This window comes from Grammomys surdaster, unplaced genomic scaffold, assembly GCF_004785775.1.
Source record: "Grammomys surdaster isolate TR1022 unplaced genomic scaffold, NIH_TR_1.0 328, whole genome shotgun sequence".
Classification (NCBI taxonomy): Eukaryota; Metazoa; Chordata; class Mammalia; order Rodentia; family Muridae; genus Grammomys; species Grammomys surdaster.
In genome coordinates, this window is record NW_021604747.1 from 548733 (window position 1) to 566824 (window position 18092).

General features: G+C 42.4%; 1 protein-coding gene across 1 annotated transcript; it reads left to right on the top strand.

Annotated features, from left to right (window-relative positions):
• The first annotated feature begins 4497 nt into the window (after positions 1 to 4497).
• On the top strand, positions 4498 to 17853 carry LOC114630121 (lysozyme-like protein 1). The gene is made up of 5 exons (XM_028778209.1): positions 4498 to 4608; positions 6140 to 6303; positions 6801 to 6959; positions 16800 to 16878; positions 17518 to 17853. The coding sequence occupies exons 2-5, from the start codon at positions 6165 to 6167 to the stop codon at positions 17585 to 17587; spliced, it is 447 nt and encodes a 148-aa protein (XP_028634042.1). The 5' UTR covers positions 4498 to 4608; positions 6140 to 6164; the 3' UTR covers positions 17588 to 17853.
• Positions 17854 to 18092: the final 239 nt, after the last annotated feature.

Below are 18092 nucleotides of genomic sequence, written 5' to 3' on the forward strand. Positions count from 1 at the left end.
TTAATGTCTATTGTAAATGGTGTTTTTTATAATTCTGTTTTCTACAATTGATGCATTTGGGTGGTTTGAATAAGAATATCCCCCATAGTCTCAGGTATTTGAATATGAAGTGTCTACTTTGTGCTATTGGGTTGGGTAGGGGGTGTGGCCTTAGGGGAAGAAGCATATCAGGGAGGTTTCAAAAGCCATGTGCCTATTGACTTTTTCAGCTTTCTGCTTGCAATGTGAGAGATGAGCTCTCAGCCTCCAGCCCTAGTCACCATTTGTGACAATCATCATGTACACCATTTGCTTGCTGCCCTATGGATCCTAACCCTCTGGAACTGTAAATATAAACAAATTATTTCTTCTATAAATTGAGTTAGTCATGGTGTGCTATAACATAGCAATAAAAGAGTGAATTATACGATATATAAAAATATGAATGGCTTTTGTATATTCCCCCATTGCCTACAAAGATGTTAAGCTTATATTTTAGAAAAAATAAAAAGATTCTTAAGCTGGTCCTGTGGTCTCACTGACTGGTAAAATCTGATTTGAAGAATTCTGAAGGAGGCTGGAGAATGAGCCTCCACTTTTTCTCTCATCACACACACACTTCTCAGAACATCCATGAACAGAATCCACAAACAAAAAGATGCTCAAGCAACTCAGAGCAAGGGAAGCAGAAGCTGAGGCTACACTGAGAACTTTATTTTCCTGCATACTGGCAACTTCTGTCTTTGATTGTAATTGTGTAAGGAAGGCAGTGGGGAAGGAGCCCTGCCTCCTGGCATGAATCATATAGAAGGCAATCTGATGATAGATTATAGGATCATAAAAGCTCAGCAATTCCATTCCCAGGAATTTATCCTACAGACATTCCTAGAAAATTTAAAAAAAAGCATATGTGTGAGATTATTAATTATAATATGTTTGTATTAGAAGAAAGAAACAGCTCCAGGATACACAGAGATGAACTGCATCTGTTAGGCTAGCTCTGAACAATGTTATATTATGCAGACTTAAAAGTAAATTTGGTCAAAATATCTGCATTTTTGGCAGATGAGATTTAAGAAAATGTAGTGAGTAAGTGCAACCAGTAATACCCTTCAGACTAGACTTGCATATCTTAATTAAAATTAACTTGATGTACTGTCCCATTGAAGCCTGGTGACAAATGAGCTTGAAACTAGGTCTTTTGGGTCACACTAATTTTTTTAGTAATAATGAAAGGATGTTCTCTTATTTAGGGTTTCCATTGCTATGAAGAGAAACCATAACCAAGGCAACTCTTATAAAGGCAAGCATTTAGTTGGGGCTTGCATACAGATTGAGAGGTTTAGTTCAGTATCTTCATAGCTGGAAGCGTGGCAGCGTGCAGGCAGACATGGTGCTGGAGAAGAGCTGAGAGTTCTATATCTTGGACTGAAGGCAGATAGGACAAGGCTGTCTTCAAGGTAGCTAGAAAGAGAGTCTAACAGCCCACCCCCTCAGTGGCATACTTCCTCCCACAAGGCCACTGCCTGGGCCAAGCATATTCAAACCACTATGTTCCACTCCCTGGCCCCCACAGTCTTCTTCAAACACATGAATCTATGGAGGCCATGCCTAAACATATCATTGGTGTGTAATACATTTAGTCCCACTTCAAAAGTCTCCATAATATATCACAGTATTAACAGTGTTTGAAAGACCAACATTCAGTGTCTTTTGAGATTCATACAATCTCTTAATTGTAATTCCCTATAAAATCAAAATAAAAAACATTAAATACTTCTAACATCAAAGGACATATGTTACCATTCCAAAATATCATACTGAGGAGATACTGGACCAAAACAAGGCCAAAAAATCACCTGTGCTAACTCCAAACTCAGCATCTCCATGTCTGATGTCAAAGCGGTCTTCAGATCTCCAACTTCTTTCATCTTTGTTGACTGCAACAAACTTCTTTCTCGTGGGCCGGTTCTACTCCCAGTTAGTAACTTTCCTCTGCAGATGTCCAGGTCTGGCACCTCTAACATGTTGGGGTTATGAGGCAACTTCAACGTCTCAATTTCTTGTTTCAATGTCTGGGATCTACACATGATCTTCTGGGCTCCTCCAAAGGGCTGGTGTTACTTCTCCATCTCTGCCCTCTGCAGCACTTTACTGTCTAGCTCACTCCACTCCACTGCTGCTGCTGTTCTTAGTGGTCATCATATGGTACTGGCATTTCCAATATACTAGAGTCTTCTGCTGAAATTAGGCTTCACCAATAGCCTTTCATAGGCTCCCTTCATGGTGGTACACCTCAACTTCTTTACATGACCCCTTCAGTCTTGGGCTATCAACTGCAACTGAGGCTTCACCAATCACTTTTCTCTCTTGCTCTTCATGACTCCTTTATGCCTTCAAAACCGGTACCACCTGAGTAATTCTTACACATTACCAAGTCCAGCTACAGCCGAGGTACAATTTTGGTTATCTCTGGAACTCAGCTTCTTTGTACTCTCAGAAAACTCCTAGAATATTTCACCTCAGTGATGCTGGTCTCTTATAATCGTCGCTAATTTTTTAGTTCCAGCTAACCAGCATTAATTGTCCCAGAAACCCCTTCTATTCTTGTCTCTAAAGCCAGAGTCACAGGGCTGAAACTGCCTCTTGCTGGGTCTGGAACATGGACCCCTTGTTCTATTACATCCTTCACTTCCTAAGCTTGGCTGTCCTGAAACTTGTTCTGTTAACTGACCTTGTACGGGTCAAAGCTCGCCCCTGGGGGTCACGGGGGCACGAGCCAGAGCAGGTGTGGGGGGAACCGCGGTTACAGCAGAGAGAGAGAGCCCAGCAGACGGCTGGGCCCTGGGCCCTGGAGAGCAGGGGACAGATTGAAGAGTCCGCTTCTACCCCTGCCTCCAAACCACGTCCGGGGAGTGCCTCAGAGGCAGCAGAGAAGAGGAAAAGTGTTACAGCTCTTTGAAGTGCGCAGGCTTGGCCAGCAACAAGGGGAGAAACTGCAATAAAAGCTCCCAGACAACAGACAGTGGGAAGAATCTCACACACGTTTACTTTTGAGCTTGGCCAATATATACAGTTTTGGGGGGTGGCGGCAGGTAACCTCTATTGGTTTGATCTGAGAGCTTGGGAATGCCTCATCTGCATGAAGGTGCTACTCCTACGTGATCACTAGCCATGGACCTCTCCGTGGAAGGGGCTGTGGGGAGCAGAAGCTAAGAGAGTCAGATGACTTTGGGAAGCTCAAAGCGGCCTTCCGTCCTAATGGCCTTCTTCAGACCAAGGTTCCGGGGCTTCCAGAGCTTTCTACCAAGCTTTCTGGCCTTTTCTCATAGCTCACTGCCCCACAACCTTGTACCCAGAGATCTGCATGCCTCTGTCTCCTGAGTTCTGAAATTAAAGTCCTGCACCACCACACCTGGACCTAAACTTTTATCTACTTTGTACTTACTGTGTCTCAGGCTGGCCTTGAGATCAAAGATCAGCTTGCCTCTGTCTCCTGGGATTAAAGGTGTGTACCACTATGCCTGGGATTTTCATGACCAGGCTCTGGGGCAGTCAGGACTGCAAGAGAAATCCTTAGCACTAATGTCTTTCAGGATGGTCCATTAATCCCCACTTAAAGCATTCTACTGCTTCTCAAATCCAAAGTCTCCAAATCCACGTTCTTCCAAAGCATGGGCAGGCCTATCACAGCAATATCCAACTCCTAGTATCATCTTCTGTTTTAGTTAGTATTTTCATTGCTGTGAAGAGACACCATGACCAAGGCAACACTTTTAAAGGCAAGCATTTAATTAGGGCTGATTAACAGATTCAGAGGTTTAGTCTAGCATCATAGCAGGAAGCAAGTCAGCATGCAGGCAGACATGGTGCTGAGAGGAAGCTGAGAATTCTACATCTTCATCTGAAGGCCGCTAGAAGACTGCCTTCTAGGCAGTTAGAAAAAGGGTCTCAAAGCAACTCCCACAGTGACACACTTTCTCCAACAAGACCACACCTGCTCCAACAAGGCCTCTGCCTGGCCAATCATATTCAAACTACCACAGATGTTAACCACGTTACAAGTATTTTATTAGGCCTAAGAGTTCTTTGCACTTTTGTAAATTTTATTCCTGTTTTCTTGTATGCTATTAAGTTCTACTTGAATTATCCTGATCTTAATAGCAGTTTGCTTATAGCAAATATATTTTATGTTGTTAAAGTCTTCAACATTAATTTAACCTCTATCTTTTGAAATATTATATACATATACATATGCATATACATATACAATGTATGTTGATAGTTGGTAAATCATGGAAGTGTAGGAACCTGTACTTGGAATTTGGGATTCATGCCCACTTAGTTATGAGGGCTGGAATGACGTTCTAAATGTTAAAGAGGTGATCTCACATGCACGGGAGGCCCTGGCTAAGCTGTCTAATGGATCAGAGACCCAACAAGACTGTCCAGAACTTCAAGGTTCTAGAACCTCCAGGCCGCTAGAAACAAAGGACATGAGAATTCTTTCTTTGCCAAGGCTCTATGGAGAAGTCCTGGAGTTAGTGAAGGATCACTTGTGCCTTGTGAGAATCAGAAATGGCTTCAAGGAATTCAGGAAGGTCCTGGGAACTACCCTTCATTAACTGAGTAAGTACAACCAATTTCCCCCCACTGATCACCTAGGAAAATGTCTACAGACAGCCCTGGGAATCTGCCTTCTCTATAAGAGCAGAGCCTCAGCTGTTTGACCAGCCCAGCAAGGGTAAGCCTTCAGCATTGCCAAACAGTATGTTTGGGGCTGCCATTGCTGTGGCTCTTGTCTTGATCTGTCTCCAAGCAGACTCTGATGCAATGGATGAAACCTGACTCAATTTGTAGGCTCTGCATCTGATACATCATTTATCTGCCTTTCTGTACCTGATGTAAAGCCACAGACCAACACATTTCCTATCAAGAAAGAGATAGCATTGTAGATCTGGTGTCCTCCACACTCTGACAATACACTGTGGAAATACAGTGCACAATATATCTCCATATAGGCAGACCAAGGTTCCAGTAAAACCTTATTTGGAAAACTACATCTGGTTTGTAAGCCTTGTTCTTCACCAGCACCTAGTTGCTCTGTTGCTTAGAAACTGAAAGCTCCTCCTGGTGATTCTCTACCAGTCCATGCCTGCACACAGAGCCTGGTTTATACCTTACCTCTCAACTGGGGAATCTAGCTCTATGGGAATAACTAGCAGCACAGTTCTACACAGGTGCAGAAAACAACAATAGACAAAAACTGTACAAATCTTGAGTCACTGTCCCAAGTAGGTATCAAAAACCTCACACCAGCCTCAGTCCATCAAAGCAACGCTGCTTGAAGAAGGTATTACTCATATGGGAGATCTTGTTGGAAGCCAGTTACCATCAAGAAGGGCAAATCTTGCTTCTCCACCCTCTTTACATAACCTGTCACCAGGTTCCTTTGTTATCCCTGTTCCTCATCTCCCAACATTTCCCACTGTCCCATGTGACCCACTGTCCTCTCTCCACTTTACCAGGCCAAACATACCTCAACTGGAGTAATACTGAGGATACCCCTCAAAAACCAAACAAACAAATAAACAAGATCCATCAATTTACAGTGTCAGATGAGAAGCTGATATTTTCGAAGCAACACCTCTCCATCTGGAAAAGCATCAAACTAGGAGAATAACAGAAAATAGACTTTTCACCAAACCAGGAGTCCTATGTCTCCATAGGCCCTCCTATGTCTCATCTCTGGCTGCAATATGATAATTCTGAGTGCATATGTAGGGAACATCTCCCTCTACATGTTCTTCCTTTCTCTTCTTTATAGAGAGTTAAGGTGAAAATCTGGAAATGCCATGATTTCCCCCAGGTTGTCAGTGAGGGAGAGTTCATTTCTGTTTGATTCTACAGACTCAGTAGCAAGGGCCTATAGTCTCATTCCTGCCCTGTGTCCTGTGTCTGAGTGGTTTTCTCCTTTTTCCCTGATGGAGGTTCAGAATAACTGAAAATGGACAGGAAGTACTCGGGTCAGGGAGCCCACAATCAGAAAGTCCTAAGGCAGGGATGCCCACAGCCAAGATTACTATATTCTGAAATTCTTACTGATGACTGGTGCTCTGGGGGTGAATCAATGTCTGACTGCTCTCCTGATCTTTGGCAGGCTCTGCTTCCAACGGGCCTTCGGGATGAAGGCTGTTGGTGTCTTCGCCCTAATTATCAGCTTCAGCATAGTCGCAGAATCCAAAATCTACACTCGATGTAAACTGGCAAAAATCTTTGCGAAGGCTGGCCTGGACAATTACGAGGGATTTACCCTTGGAAACTGTGAGATTCCTCCCAAGCCTCCAGCCTCAATCCACTTTTGAGAGTTGGTGTCTGCTATGAGGTGCTGTAGGTCCCCTCTGTGTTTCCACCTGGCGGTCTCCAGCTTGGGCAACTCTACCCCTACCAGAGATAGCTGCTAGCTCTTCATATGTTCTCCCAAACTGCACACTCTTACCCTTTCCCCGGCTTCCCATAGCCCTTGGTTTGTCATTGCTACAGACCTGTGCTCATGACCCCAGGGAGAGAAAAGAAGAATGATGCCACCCATCCCAGTATGTGGAGTAGGCTAGGCTTCCTCCTCCTGATGAGGCTCAGCTACTGGCTACTGTGCAGGATCTGGTGTGGCACCCTGCTCCTGTACACATCTCTGTATCCTGACGATATTTCTCATATGTGCATCCTGCCCAAAGGTCTGCTGGGAGGAAGCCACTGGATAGCATGTATAAAGAGCTTCACCTCACAGAGCAGACTTAGACAAAGTTCTTCTCCCCACTTAGGGCTCTGCATGGCATACTATGAGAGCCACTACAACACTACAGCTGAGAATGTCCTGGAGGATGGGAGCACTGACTATGGCATTTTCCAGATAAACAGCTTCACATGGTGCAGAAATGCAAAAAAGCATCAGAAGAATCACTGTCATGTTGCCTGCTCAGGTACTGTTTCTGATTACCCAGATTCTGACAAGCTTCAGGGGCAAAGATAAGATTGTAGATCAAAAGATATACACCTGTATCTGTTTTAAAACTCAGAAGTCATATTCACAAGTAAGTCTGCTCCAGGGTAGCTTCTCCTGTGGTGTATGTACACAAATTCCTGTGAGGGTGGTTTTTAGTAAGCTCTCCATGAAGTCAGGATTGAAAGATTGACCTAGGCCTTTTCTTGAATTGAAACATTCCAGTTTTTGGAAGAAATGGAAAGCATTCTTTGTCAAGAGCATACCAGAATTGATCTTCTTTGAGCATAGGACTATTTCCTTGAGTGGATTAAGACAAATGGGCTCAATTTCCATTTCTTAAAGAGTAGCAATTAAACTAGGATTCAATTCCTGCTCCTCTGCTTCTGTTATTAAGGGACATATGTGTGGCCAGTATGGAGATCAGAAAGTAATAAAACATAGCAGGCATGTTCTGCTTCACCAAGCCTTACCCAGTAAGTAAGAGAGCGTTGCCCATGTGAAAGCTAAGTCAATGGCTGGGCAGGAAAGGCATCGATTGATGGGATCCAGAGAAAAGTGATATTTTAAGAAATTCCAGGGCTGGGAATCTGTTATATAGTACTTGCCTAGCATGTTGGAAACCCTAAGGTTAGTTCCTAGTTCTATCAAAAAGAAAGAAGGTTTTATGAAAACCTCTAACCTGGGATATGGAAGACATACAGGATTTGAGAATCCAGAGACAAGAATCATGCTAGGCAAAGAAAATAGCAAAAACAAAGAACTACACATGGAAATGTTTAGGGGCAGGGTAATACTGAGACATTCTTCTTATGGGAAAGAAAAGGAAACTAAAGAACCATAGCAAACATGGCAGGAAAGGCTGGAAAGTTCTTATTTCCACCCACAGCACAACATACACCAAAATACCCAAATTAGGGGCTAGGACTCCAGCACGTGAGACCTACAGTGTGACTCACATAATGGGGGCTCACTCTCAGGAGCATCCTCCCAAAACTACAGAATGGTAAAGAGAAGTGAAATCCACTATGTGTTCCCACTAAGAAAAAGAACGTTTGTGGTCCATATGGAAGATTAAGCAAGATAACATTTCTCAACTGCAGCACTAGTGGTAGTAGAAAAGAGGAAAAGAGTCCAAAATTCTGAAGAAGAGTAACTTCCAATAGAAATTCCTTCGTTAGTCAAATCATCAGTATATTTTGAGTATCCTGAATACATTTTTGGACAAGTTGTTAAAAACTAAAAACTTTACCTTGTATATCATATGATATTCTGATTTCATAGAAAACTCAGTTTATAATTACCGAAAAATTGATGATTTTATTAATTCTTTGATACTATCATAGTTTATTTTGATCATAGTCCCCTCTGTACCCCAACTCCTCTCAGATCCATCCTTCCACCTCTCCTCCATACACACTCAACCCCTCAACCCTCTTCCTCTGTTCCTCTCTCTCTCTCTCTGTCTCTCTCTCTCCAAATGAGTCTAGTATGTTTTGCCCAAGTAGTCTGAGAAGTAGGGTCTAGAGTATGGTTGACCTACAAGGAGTCACATCATTAAAGAAAATAGACTCTCCTAACAGATATCAAATGCCAGTAATTGCTCAGCTCATAGTGACATCCGTGCCCACCTCCACTTTCCATGCTGGGATTCTTTCTGACTTGAGCTTGAACAGGCTTATGCATGTTGTCACAACCTCTATAAGTAGTCCATATATGTCTGTTCTGTTGTGTCTGGAAAAGGGTCCCCTTGAAGTTATCCATCACCTCTGGCTCTTTCAGATGTTCTGACCCTTTTTCTGTAAAGGTGCCAAGACTTTCAGGGAGAGGTACAGATATCCCACTGGAGACTAAGGACTGTAGTTTCTCATCTATTCTTGTTCGCCAGTTGAGGGTCTTGATATTAATTGTCATCTGCTTCAAAAGAAAGCTTCTCTGATGAGGGCCAAGTGATATTGTGATCTCTGAGCATAGCAACAAGTCTTTAGGTATCATTTTCATACTGTGTCCATTTGGCACAATAATGGTATTGAGTTCTTCCTAGGGCCAATGACATATCCAACCATAGATTCTCTGTCATGTCAACAGTGCCAGGTACGGGTTTCATCTATGGAGCAGGCGTTAGATCCTATCAGAAAGTGGTTGGGTTTTCCACAGCATTCATGCCCCTATTTCACTGGTGGGCATTTCTTGCCAGGGTGGTCATTATTATAGATTACAAGATGAGGTTTAGATTACTCTTCTCCAGCAGCATGCATAACACAGGGCTGTGACCAGTTTCTCACTGAAGAATCTGTGGAGGAGACATGACCCTCTCTTTGGGGACAGAGCTATGTCAAGTGACCTAGAGAAAAATCTAGAGGGAAATAATCCCAGACTCATCATCCTCCCTCCTCCCCTACTTACCACTTTTCTCCCTGACTTAAACCATGGGAAGTCAGAGGACATGGAAGTCCATTGGTGGCTTCTCTGTGGATCTGCTTATCCGTTTACAGAGCATGGTGAATACAGATAGGGAGGAAGATTCCAGCATGGCCCCCATATAATTTTCTCAAACCACTCTTTGTTGTGGGAAATATTTTTAAAAAAGCAATTCACTCTATGCTGGCAGACCCTGGTGGGCTGGCTGGCCAGGCACTGGTGGGCATGTCAGGCCTCTTCGAATCTTGTGGAGACTCTCTGACTCAGAGCTCCGAAATCTCTCCACCAAGCTCGCTACATTCCCACTGGTAGGTCACTACCATGCCAACCCTATGCTTCAAAATTCCCATGGCCTTGTGGGGTGCACTTCTTATAAACCCACACTTTGCTGCCTTACCTATCTCTCTGGAACCCAGTTGAGCCACCGCATGAAGGAAAACACCACACAAACTTAGCTCCAAATCAATGGTAACTCAGTCGCTGGGTGCAACTAGAATCCTAATCTTATAAGCTATATTAAAGTGACCAGGAGTCACTTGTAGCTACATCTTGCCCTCCCACTGTCCCTATCAAAAAGCCCTTTCTCCTGCCTCTTCTCTTCCTTCCTCTGACTTGGAAGTCTCGCCTACTCACCCAGTGATTGGTTTCTTTATTCATTAGAAAGGTCACATGAAGTCCTGAGTACAAGATTCACTCCTCATCCCAGGAAGCTAGCTCCTCTTGGAGAAGCTGAATTAGCATCAAAATACAAACAGCACCAGGGCTATCCACAACAACTTATAGAGGAAGTTTTTCACCAAGAGGATAAATGAAAGCAAGAAAAACAAACACACAAATATAGCAGGACTTTCTCAGACCCACCAGTGGTATAAATAGTGACACAGAAGCAGTTTAATATTTTAAAGCTTAGGCCTTTTAGGCAGTTTCTCAGTCAGCTGTCTAGCTTAACCCAACTAATCCTGGCACTGTGTCCTGCCATGTGGCTAGTTCTACCTCTCTGATCTTCTCTGGTCTGATTATCCACCTCTGTGTCCACTGACAAATCTTCCAGGTCTCAGTTCTTCTCCCAGCAGCCCTCCCTCCCTCAAAAGTTCTGCCTTTCACTTCCTTTCTAGCTATTAGCCATTAGGTCTTTATTACAACCAATCAGATACAATTCTAAATTGCCTCTAGTCTAGTGAGGAAAGATGCATGTTTTTAAATATGGGCCATAGAAATAACAATACCAGGATACTGCCAGCATTTAGCTCTCTGTGGGTACAGAATTAACAATTGAAAATACAGAGACATACCCTCATACAATGTGGCCCAACACACAAATCAGGAAAATAAAGGCAGCATGAATCCAGTAACCAGGAACTCAGCAAAGGAGAAAGGCCAATTTAATGTTCAGTATGGCCTAAGGAATAAATGACTTACAGCCTTAACAACTGATCTTTGCTCTAAAGCACAGTTTGTCTTCATGGCAAACAAGCATTTAAAGAAAGCTTGGGTGCTCTGTAGTTATAAATGGTTAACTCTTCTGTCTTGTCTTAGTTCTGTTAAGAGTGAGAAAAATATTCTTAAATTATTGGCTCATAGTTTTTCTAATATATGAGTTTCTGAAGCTCTGTTAATAGGTACATGCTTATTGATGATGGCGGTCTTCTCAATAGGCTAGCCCTGCTCTCACTAGAGTATTGCCTCCCCTTAACCAGGGTACTACCTTTTACACAGACACAGGAGAATAGCCTGATAGTAACCCCAGCTTCATCTGGGAAGTGTCTGCATGGCCTCTTTCCCTCTATCCTTTTACTTTTAACTCATCTATATTCTGGTGCTAAAAGAGAGATTCTATACGTTCTATATATTGTGTCCTTTCTGGCAATCATTGCTTCGTACTGACAAGATCGAGGTTAGAAACTGCTTTCCTAAAGGGCACACGGTAAATATTTTATTTAGGCTTTTCGGGCCATATGGTTTCAGTTGCAGTTACTAAACCATGATGTAGTGTGAAAACAGCCACAAAAAAATATGCAAATGACTAGACATGGCTGTTTTCCAATAAGACTTTATTAAAAACAAGAGGGGGGGGGCATGGAATTAGTCAGCCGAGTGCTTGCTATGCAATATGAACATCTGAGTTTGGCTCCCTACAACCAACATAAAAACCCTGGCACAGTGGGTGTGGTCTCAGCAATAGGGGGAAGAAAAGAGGATCCTGGGACCTTGCATGGCCATCAGTGTAGGCAATCAGTGGGCGACAGTTTCAGTAAGAAAAATGTTCTCAAAAAATAAGTGACAGAAGACCTCTGAAGCCAACTTCTGTGCAGCACTGGCATGTATGTACATATGTACATGTGTACACACATGAACCCATGCACACAGCATGATGTCCAATGTTTGCTGGACGCTGACTTAGTCCCCTTGGTACTTGTTGTCTAGTACTCCCCTTGTTCTGGGATCCATGTCTCCTGCTACCTTTTGAATTAACTAAATATCTTTGTAGTTTTTGTGGTGGTTGTTTTGTCACCTATGGTCTATTTTATTTTTAGTAGATATCTATAGCTTGAGTGGGATCCCTGCTTTCTAGAGTTGTATCTCGGGGCCGTGCACCCATGTCGTTCACTTCAGCATCTGTGCACCTCATTATGAATTTCATTATTTTTCACTTTAAGTAGTTAGTTAGCTGGCAGGCCACCTTATAACGAGGAGGCAGCTTTCTCTGGGTGGCACACATGCCCGCCTTCAGCACTCTTCATCCCTCGGACAGCGTCCTCTGGACAGCAGGCTAAGGATCATTCATTCTCAACGGATCCCTTCAACTGTTTCTCTTCCTGTGGTGGAGGGCTCCTAACTAGCACGCCCAGCTTTCTCTATCTGAAAGTGATACTAATTCATCTTTCTTCTTGAGATATTTTGGGCATAAATAAAGGGCACATAGGAATAATATGCCTCAAAAGTGGAAATATGTGCAAAAAATATTATACATGAGATTCTAGACAAGGAAAATTCTCAGCTCTTCTTCAGCATGCTTCTCCTTCTAGATTCTGACTTAGACATGCCTTACGCACTCAATGCTCTCTCTTGGCTTACCAAGTTCTTCATTTTCTGGGGTCTATTTTAGCAATTCCCATTGATTCTTCAAATTCTGTGTTCAAAATCTCTGATCTTTTTAATTTTGGGGAAGTGTTTCAGCTATTAAACCCAGCCCCATACCTTCCTTTGTCTTTGGTAGGAAATCCTCTTAGACTCCATCTTATACCACATTTTTCTCTTCCCATTAATGATTTTTATCTTTATTATGAGTTATGTATTGGCACCTCCTTGTACACATAATGGATTTTCTTGGCTACTGGAGAGTTTGTTTAAATAGCACCTTAGTGAGTGTCTGCTTTGTTGTTCCTGTCAGGAGAACTGAATTTTGACAAGTAACTGAGTTCACCTTTAAATTCCATTTCAGTTCTAAACTATGTCATGTGGGGCTAGTTCATCCTCTATGAAAGCATGACTTTCTTGGTGCCCTTGATTTTCACTGAGGTCTCTTCCTCCTGAGTAGCCAAAGCAGTTAAATCTCCCAACCTACTGAGCCCTGGAGGTGTCCAGCTCCACGACATTTGTTCCTCCCTGGTCCAGGGAGCCAGACCCTAAGCTCAGCTAGATTGAGGTGTAATCCATTTGCCTCTCAGACACTCTCCACAAGTTCTTGCTCCAGGGCTTCTGATATCTCAGTTTTCACTGACCTAGTCTTCTCTGAGCAAAATGTCATGGCAACTATGGGGCTCTGAATCTCATTTTGTCTCTTAAAGGTTCTGTACCATCAGGTGTCCAGGGTTTCACTGTTTCCAGCCATTGGCAGCAGAAAGGAAAGTTGTTCTTGCTCCCAGAGATGTGCTTGACTTGATTTGCACTTCATTCACTTATTACTGTTCAACTTCAATTAAGGATGTCTCAGGAAACACAAGCTAATCCTAGTGTAGAGAGCTAAAGTGTTGGTGGTTGGTGCTTAGTACTAAAGAACATTCATATCTGTTTCCACATCACCATGAGATGGGGGACTGGGGTTGTGGCCTAGTGCTAGAGGGCTTGCTTGGCAAATGCAGTATCCTAGAGCTAGCTTTAAAATAGAAAACAGGATGTTGGCTTTATACCTTAAATCAGCCTTCAGTGACTGCTCTACCTCAGCCTTGGGCAGGAAAGCAATAATTAGAAAGAATGTCCTTCTGTTTGTACTATATAGAAGTAGCCACATTGTTGTAAAACCCTAGAAACCAGTTGACATTAGGTATCTGCACAAAATACATGACATTACATTCATGTACAGTATAGACTGGCATTGGGTATCTTCACAAGATATATATATAATTTCATGCCACTTCAGAAATTGTACACTATCTTTCATTTCAAAATTCTATTTCTAAAACCCCCACCCTTCTTCAAACTACTCAGACAGAACTATTTTTAAGTACTTGCTGTCATTTAACTGCATTCTCCCTCCCAGTTAATGTTTTAGAAACAATCTTGAAATTCATGTAACTGGCATTGGAAATGGGGTATTTGGAAAGCAGTTTAGGTTAGATGAGGGTGGAAGAATCAGGACCCTATCTTGGCATTAGTGATTGTATAGGAATGGAAGGGAGGCCTGGGTGAACATGTGTGCTCTGTCTTCCAGGTCAGGTCTTCTCATGTCCTCTCAGCCAGCAGACCCCAGCAATAAGCTCTAAACTAAACTTATTTATAAAATATCTAATCCTTGGCATTCATTTTGTTACAGCACCAGAAGATGGACTAAGTAAATATTCACATATGCAAAGTAAACACAAACACAAATATATATATATATATATATGCATATATATGTATATATTGCATGCATAAATATGCATACCATTTATGACTTTTCTGATATAAGGCCATCTTTATTTTCTTTCAGAACATAGGCTTTGCTAATGAGAGATGGTTATGGGAAAGAAAGTGATTGCTAGTGTCTCCATAGAGTGTATTGCATGTGTGCTGATCTTAGTCCTCATTGGATTAGCATCTAAGTTGGCCTTTGTTACTTCAGAGAAGAGAAAGTTATTTCAGAGAAGAGAAAGAGATGTAACCCAGGACCATGTTGTAATTATTTGGGAGGGAAGAGGAGGCATTGGTACTTGAACATGCTCTAACTGGAAGCAAGCATTTCTTTGAGTACCAACTGCTGCTGTTTTCTGATGTAGAATGTAGAGTAAACTATCCCTCTACATATGGTTCCTGAAGAACTGTTCCTATTCTTGTTTGGCTAGACAGAATTGTCTATTTAGAGTAAATTGAGCAGAAACAATTATTGGCATGAATCTTTCTAAAAGCCTGCTGCTTCCCCCAATTTCTGCCCCTCTGCTGCCCCTATGTGGTGATTTCTCTCTTTCAATGTCTTTGCTAGGCATCTGATTCCTTATTCCTCAGCCCCAGGCTTCCTAAACACTAAGTTAGTCCAGTCAATTCCAAGAGACTCTATTTTATTTTTTATTTATTATTTTATTTATTATTTATTTCTTTTATAAGTAGTATTGGTTTTCTGTCATCCAGACTGGGCTCAAACTTACATATAGCTGGGGCTGGCCTTGAACTCATAACCTTCTTGCCTGTACTTCCTAAGAGGTAGACTCACAGGCATGTGCCACCACACTCAGCTCTAAGTAGCGCTTTTGAAACTCTCTAGCCAAGCTGACAAACAACTTCCCCCACGTTGTCCTCTTCTCTAATCCACATCACCTGATCCTGCTGTGAGTGAGAGTACTCAGGGCTAAAACTGCCTTCCAAGATCAATACTCGTCTTAAGACACATACATAGGATGTACTCCTATACAGAAGAACAAAACATGGCAGGTTCTTCCCCACAGTGTGTAATGTTCCATTCTCAACCTCTTGGGACATCATCAAGGCCATGTGGGCTCAGTTTATAGGGACTATGTGGTACCCACTAAAATGATGTTCTAAGTATTAATCAGTATTTTCATACAGATTCTTACTGTGTGCTTCACACAGTAAATGTTATATTAACTGAATTAACTGAGGGCATTGAATAGCTGTTGGAGATATGTGTGTTTCTAGAAACAAGACTTAGAAGCTGGCAAAGCTCTGCTTGTCTCGGTGACAGTGAACTGAAAGCAATGGTTTGTACACCCTGTTTCAGCTGCTCTTGCCTCCAGATCAATCCACTCTCGGGGTTTTTGTTTTGTTTTGTTTTTTCCTTGTTAAGTGGTAATTTGTTTAAAATCAAAATAAGCCACATTTTGTATAAATCTGCTTGAAGGAAATGTCACAACCATAATCTACTAAGAAAAGTAATATTATTAAGACTAAGCCAGCACACTGCAGAAAAAAATCCACTTCTAGTAAATTTACAAACAATGCCCTATTATGATGTTTTATTAAAATGTGACATTTTAAGCCAATGTTTCTTCCTTCTGGTTATTTTTCTTTCTGACAAAATAATGCATTTCTATTGTAAAATGTTAGACTGTACAGCAATAGTGTCAAAGCACTGATGACAACAGCCGAGAGCTAAGCCTCATTAAGACACTGACAAGTTCACAATCTTTTTCCTAAAGCTGTCCAATAGCCCTGTGTAAAGGTGGGACCTTGTGTGCCACAGGATGGGGTAATCCAACAGATGGCAAAGCACCTGAAATCTAACTAAGACAACTGAGAAACTAAGGTTTCACATGTATTTAGCGTTAAACTTGCTGTGTGTTATCTTTTCCAGCCTTAATTTAAGTATAATTCACAAAAACTCTCTGTAAAGAATGTATACAGTTCTGTTTTCATATCCATATATATTATGAAGTGATTTCTACACTCAGCTAGAGGCACATCCATGGTTACTGGGCATGTGTGTGATATGTATGATATGTATAGGGGTGTGGTACATGAATGGTTTGTGTATGGTGTGTATATGTGTGTGTATGGAGTATGTGGTGCATATGTTGACTGAGAGTGTGGTGTGGGTGGGGGAGGTGGTGTGTGTGTGTGTGATGTATAATGGATGGTATTAACCACATAATTGTTATGCTGTGCCCTGGCTCTCCAGAACCCTTGCATTTTTCATCTGGATGTTGGGAGTGTTGGGGGCCCATACTTAGCACTACAATAGCTAACAAAAGACCAAACCTCAACACTTTTCTCTTTTTTGTTTGTTTGATGTTTGACTTTTTCTCTCATGTTTACATCAGTGAGGTTTGGAGGCCATTTCTAGACAGCCTTGAAAACAAAAGATGCATTGTTGGTGATGAAATTCGTTTTTCTGTAGTAAAAGTCACAGATCTCCAATGCCCCTTCCAGAAAACAGCAGAGGGAGACTCTGGCATAAGGATGCTCTGGTGTACAGACCCCCAGATGGCTAAAGCCCCGCTGACCCTCACATCTCCTTTCTTTACAGCCTTGATCACCGATGACCTCACAGATGCCATTCTCTGTGCCAAGAAAATTGTTAAGGAGACACAAGGGATGAACTATTGGTGAGTGTGTCCTTGGGAGACAGGGCTGGCATGTGTAGTCAGTGATGTTAGCCCTACAGTGTGTCTGCTCATCGTGGTTTGCGTGGACATGGAAAACTGTGATCCGTAGAGTGGTTCAAACAAGAGGCATGGGTGTGTTGGATACTCATCCCATGAGAGCGAGGGTCTAGGGAAACACAGTACAAGCAAGTACGGGTAAAAGCTTTGCTCTGGATTCGTGACAATGAGGCTAGAGCAATATTTGGTGGAGATCAATAATAAAGAGCAATGAGAATGCCCCAGTCTCTGAATGAACCGGGCAGAAGCCTCGCCTAGGACAGAGCAGGATCCATGTGTGAGCACACTTCTCTCAGCTGTATTTTCTAACGAATACTGCTGGTCAGGCTGTCCGTTTGGTAGGTCAGAACTGTCAGCTCAGGGATCCATCCTTACCAAAGTAGTTTGCTTGTTGGTGAGGCAAACAGTGACTAGGAGAAAGCAGGGTGATGGTCAAAGGACAGAAGGTGTAAATGAGACAGAAGAGTGGCAACTTTGGATGTCAGAGTCAGGTTACTGGCGAGTACCGCCTGGGAGGTTACACCTACAGTCATTTGGTTGGTGTGCTTCCTTCTGCTGTCCCCATTTCTATCTCCTCCTCAGGCAAGGCTGGAAGAAGAACTGTGAGAAAAAAGACATGTCTGAGTGGAAGAGAGGATGCGAGGTTTCCTGATCTGCAGCAGGTGCAAGGGTGCTTTGCCATGACTCCTCAGATTTGTAATGAGTGTCCCTTTCCCTCACAGTATCCCTTCTCAAAATTGAAGAGGGAATCCAAGCTGTATTTTAAGAAAGTAAATATTTCCCTTTATAAGTCTTCACTTCTCTCTGACCTGAGTTCAATGATGTCATAATAACTTGATGATGCTACTACTTCGAAAATCATCTTCATTATGTTTAAGGACTGGAGAGAATAAAAGCTTCTTCTTTGTTGTAAAGATTTCCAAGGATGTAGATGTGATGTGTCTGTTTGTTCAAAAATGAGACTTTTGGAAGTCAAAAGTCACACAGTTAAGGAACCTTATGAAAGCTGCCAACCAGATTGACAGTTCCTACATCCTCAAGAGACTGTGGCCATTCTTTCTGGCCAGGGAACACTTCTCAGATCAACACTGCTGAAGAGGACACTCCTGCATCCTGGGTAGCATCCTGATGGCGACTCTTGTGGGACAAAAAGCTGA

Excerpts from the sequence above, each read along its gene's own strand:
- LOC114630121 (XM_028778209.1), top strand. The coding sequence starts at position 6,165 with ATGAAGGCTGTTGGTGTCTTCGCCCTAATTATCAGCTTCAGCATAGTC. Across the intron at positions 6,304-6,800 it reads GGGATTTACCCTTGGAAACT|GGCTCTGCATGGCATACTAT; the intron begins GTGAGATTCCTC and ends CTCCCCACTTAG. Across the intron at positions 6,960-16,799 it reads CTGTCATGTTGCCTGCTCAG|CCTTGATCACCGATGACCTC; the intron begins GTACTGTTTCTG and ends CTTTCTTTACAG.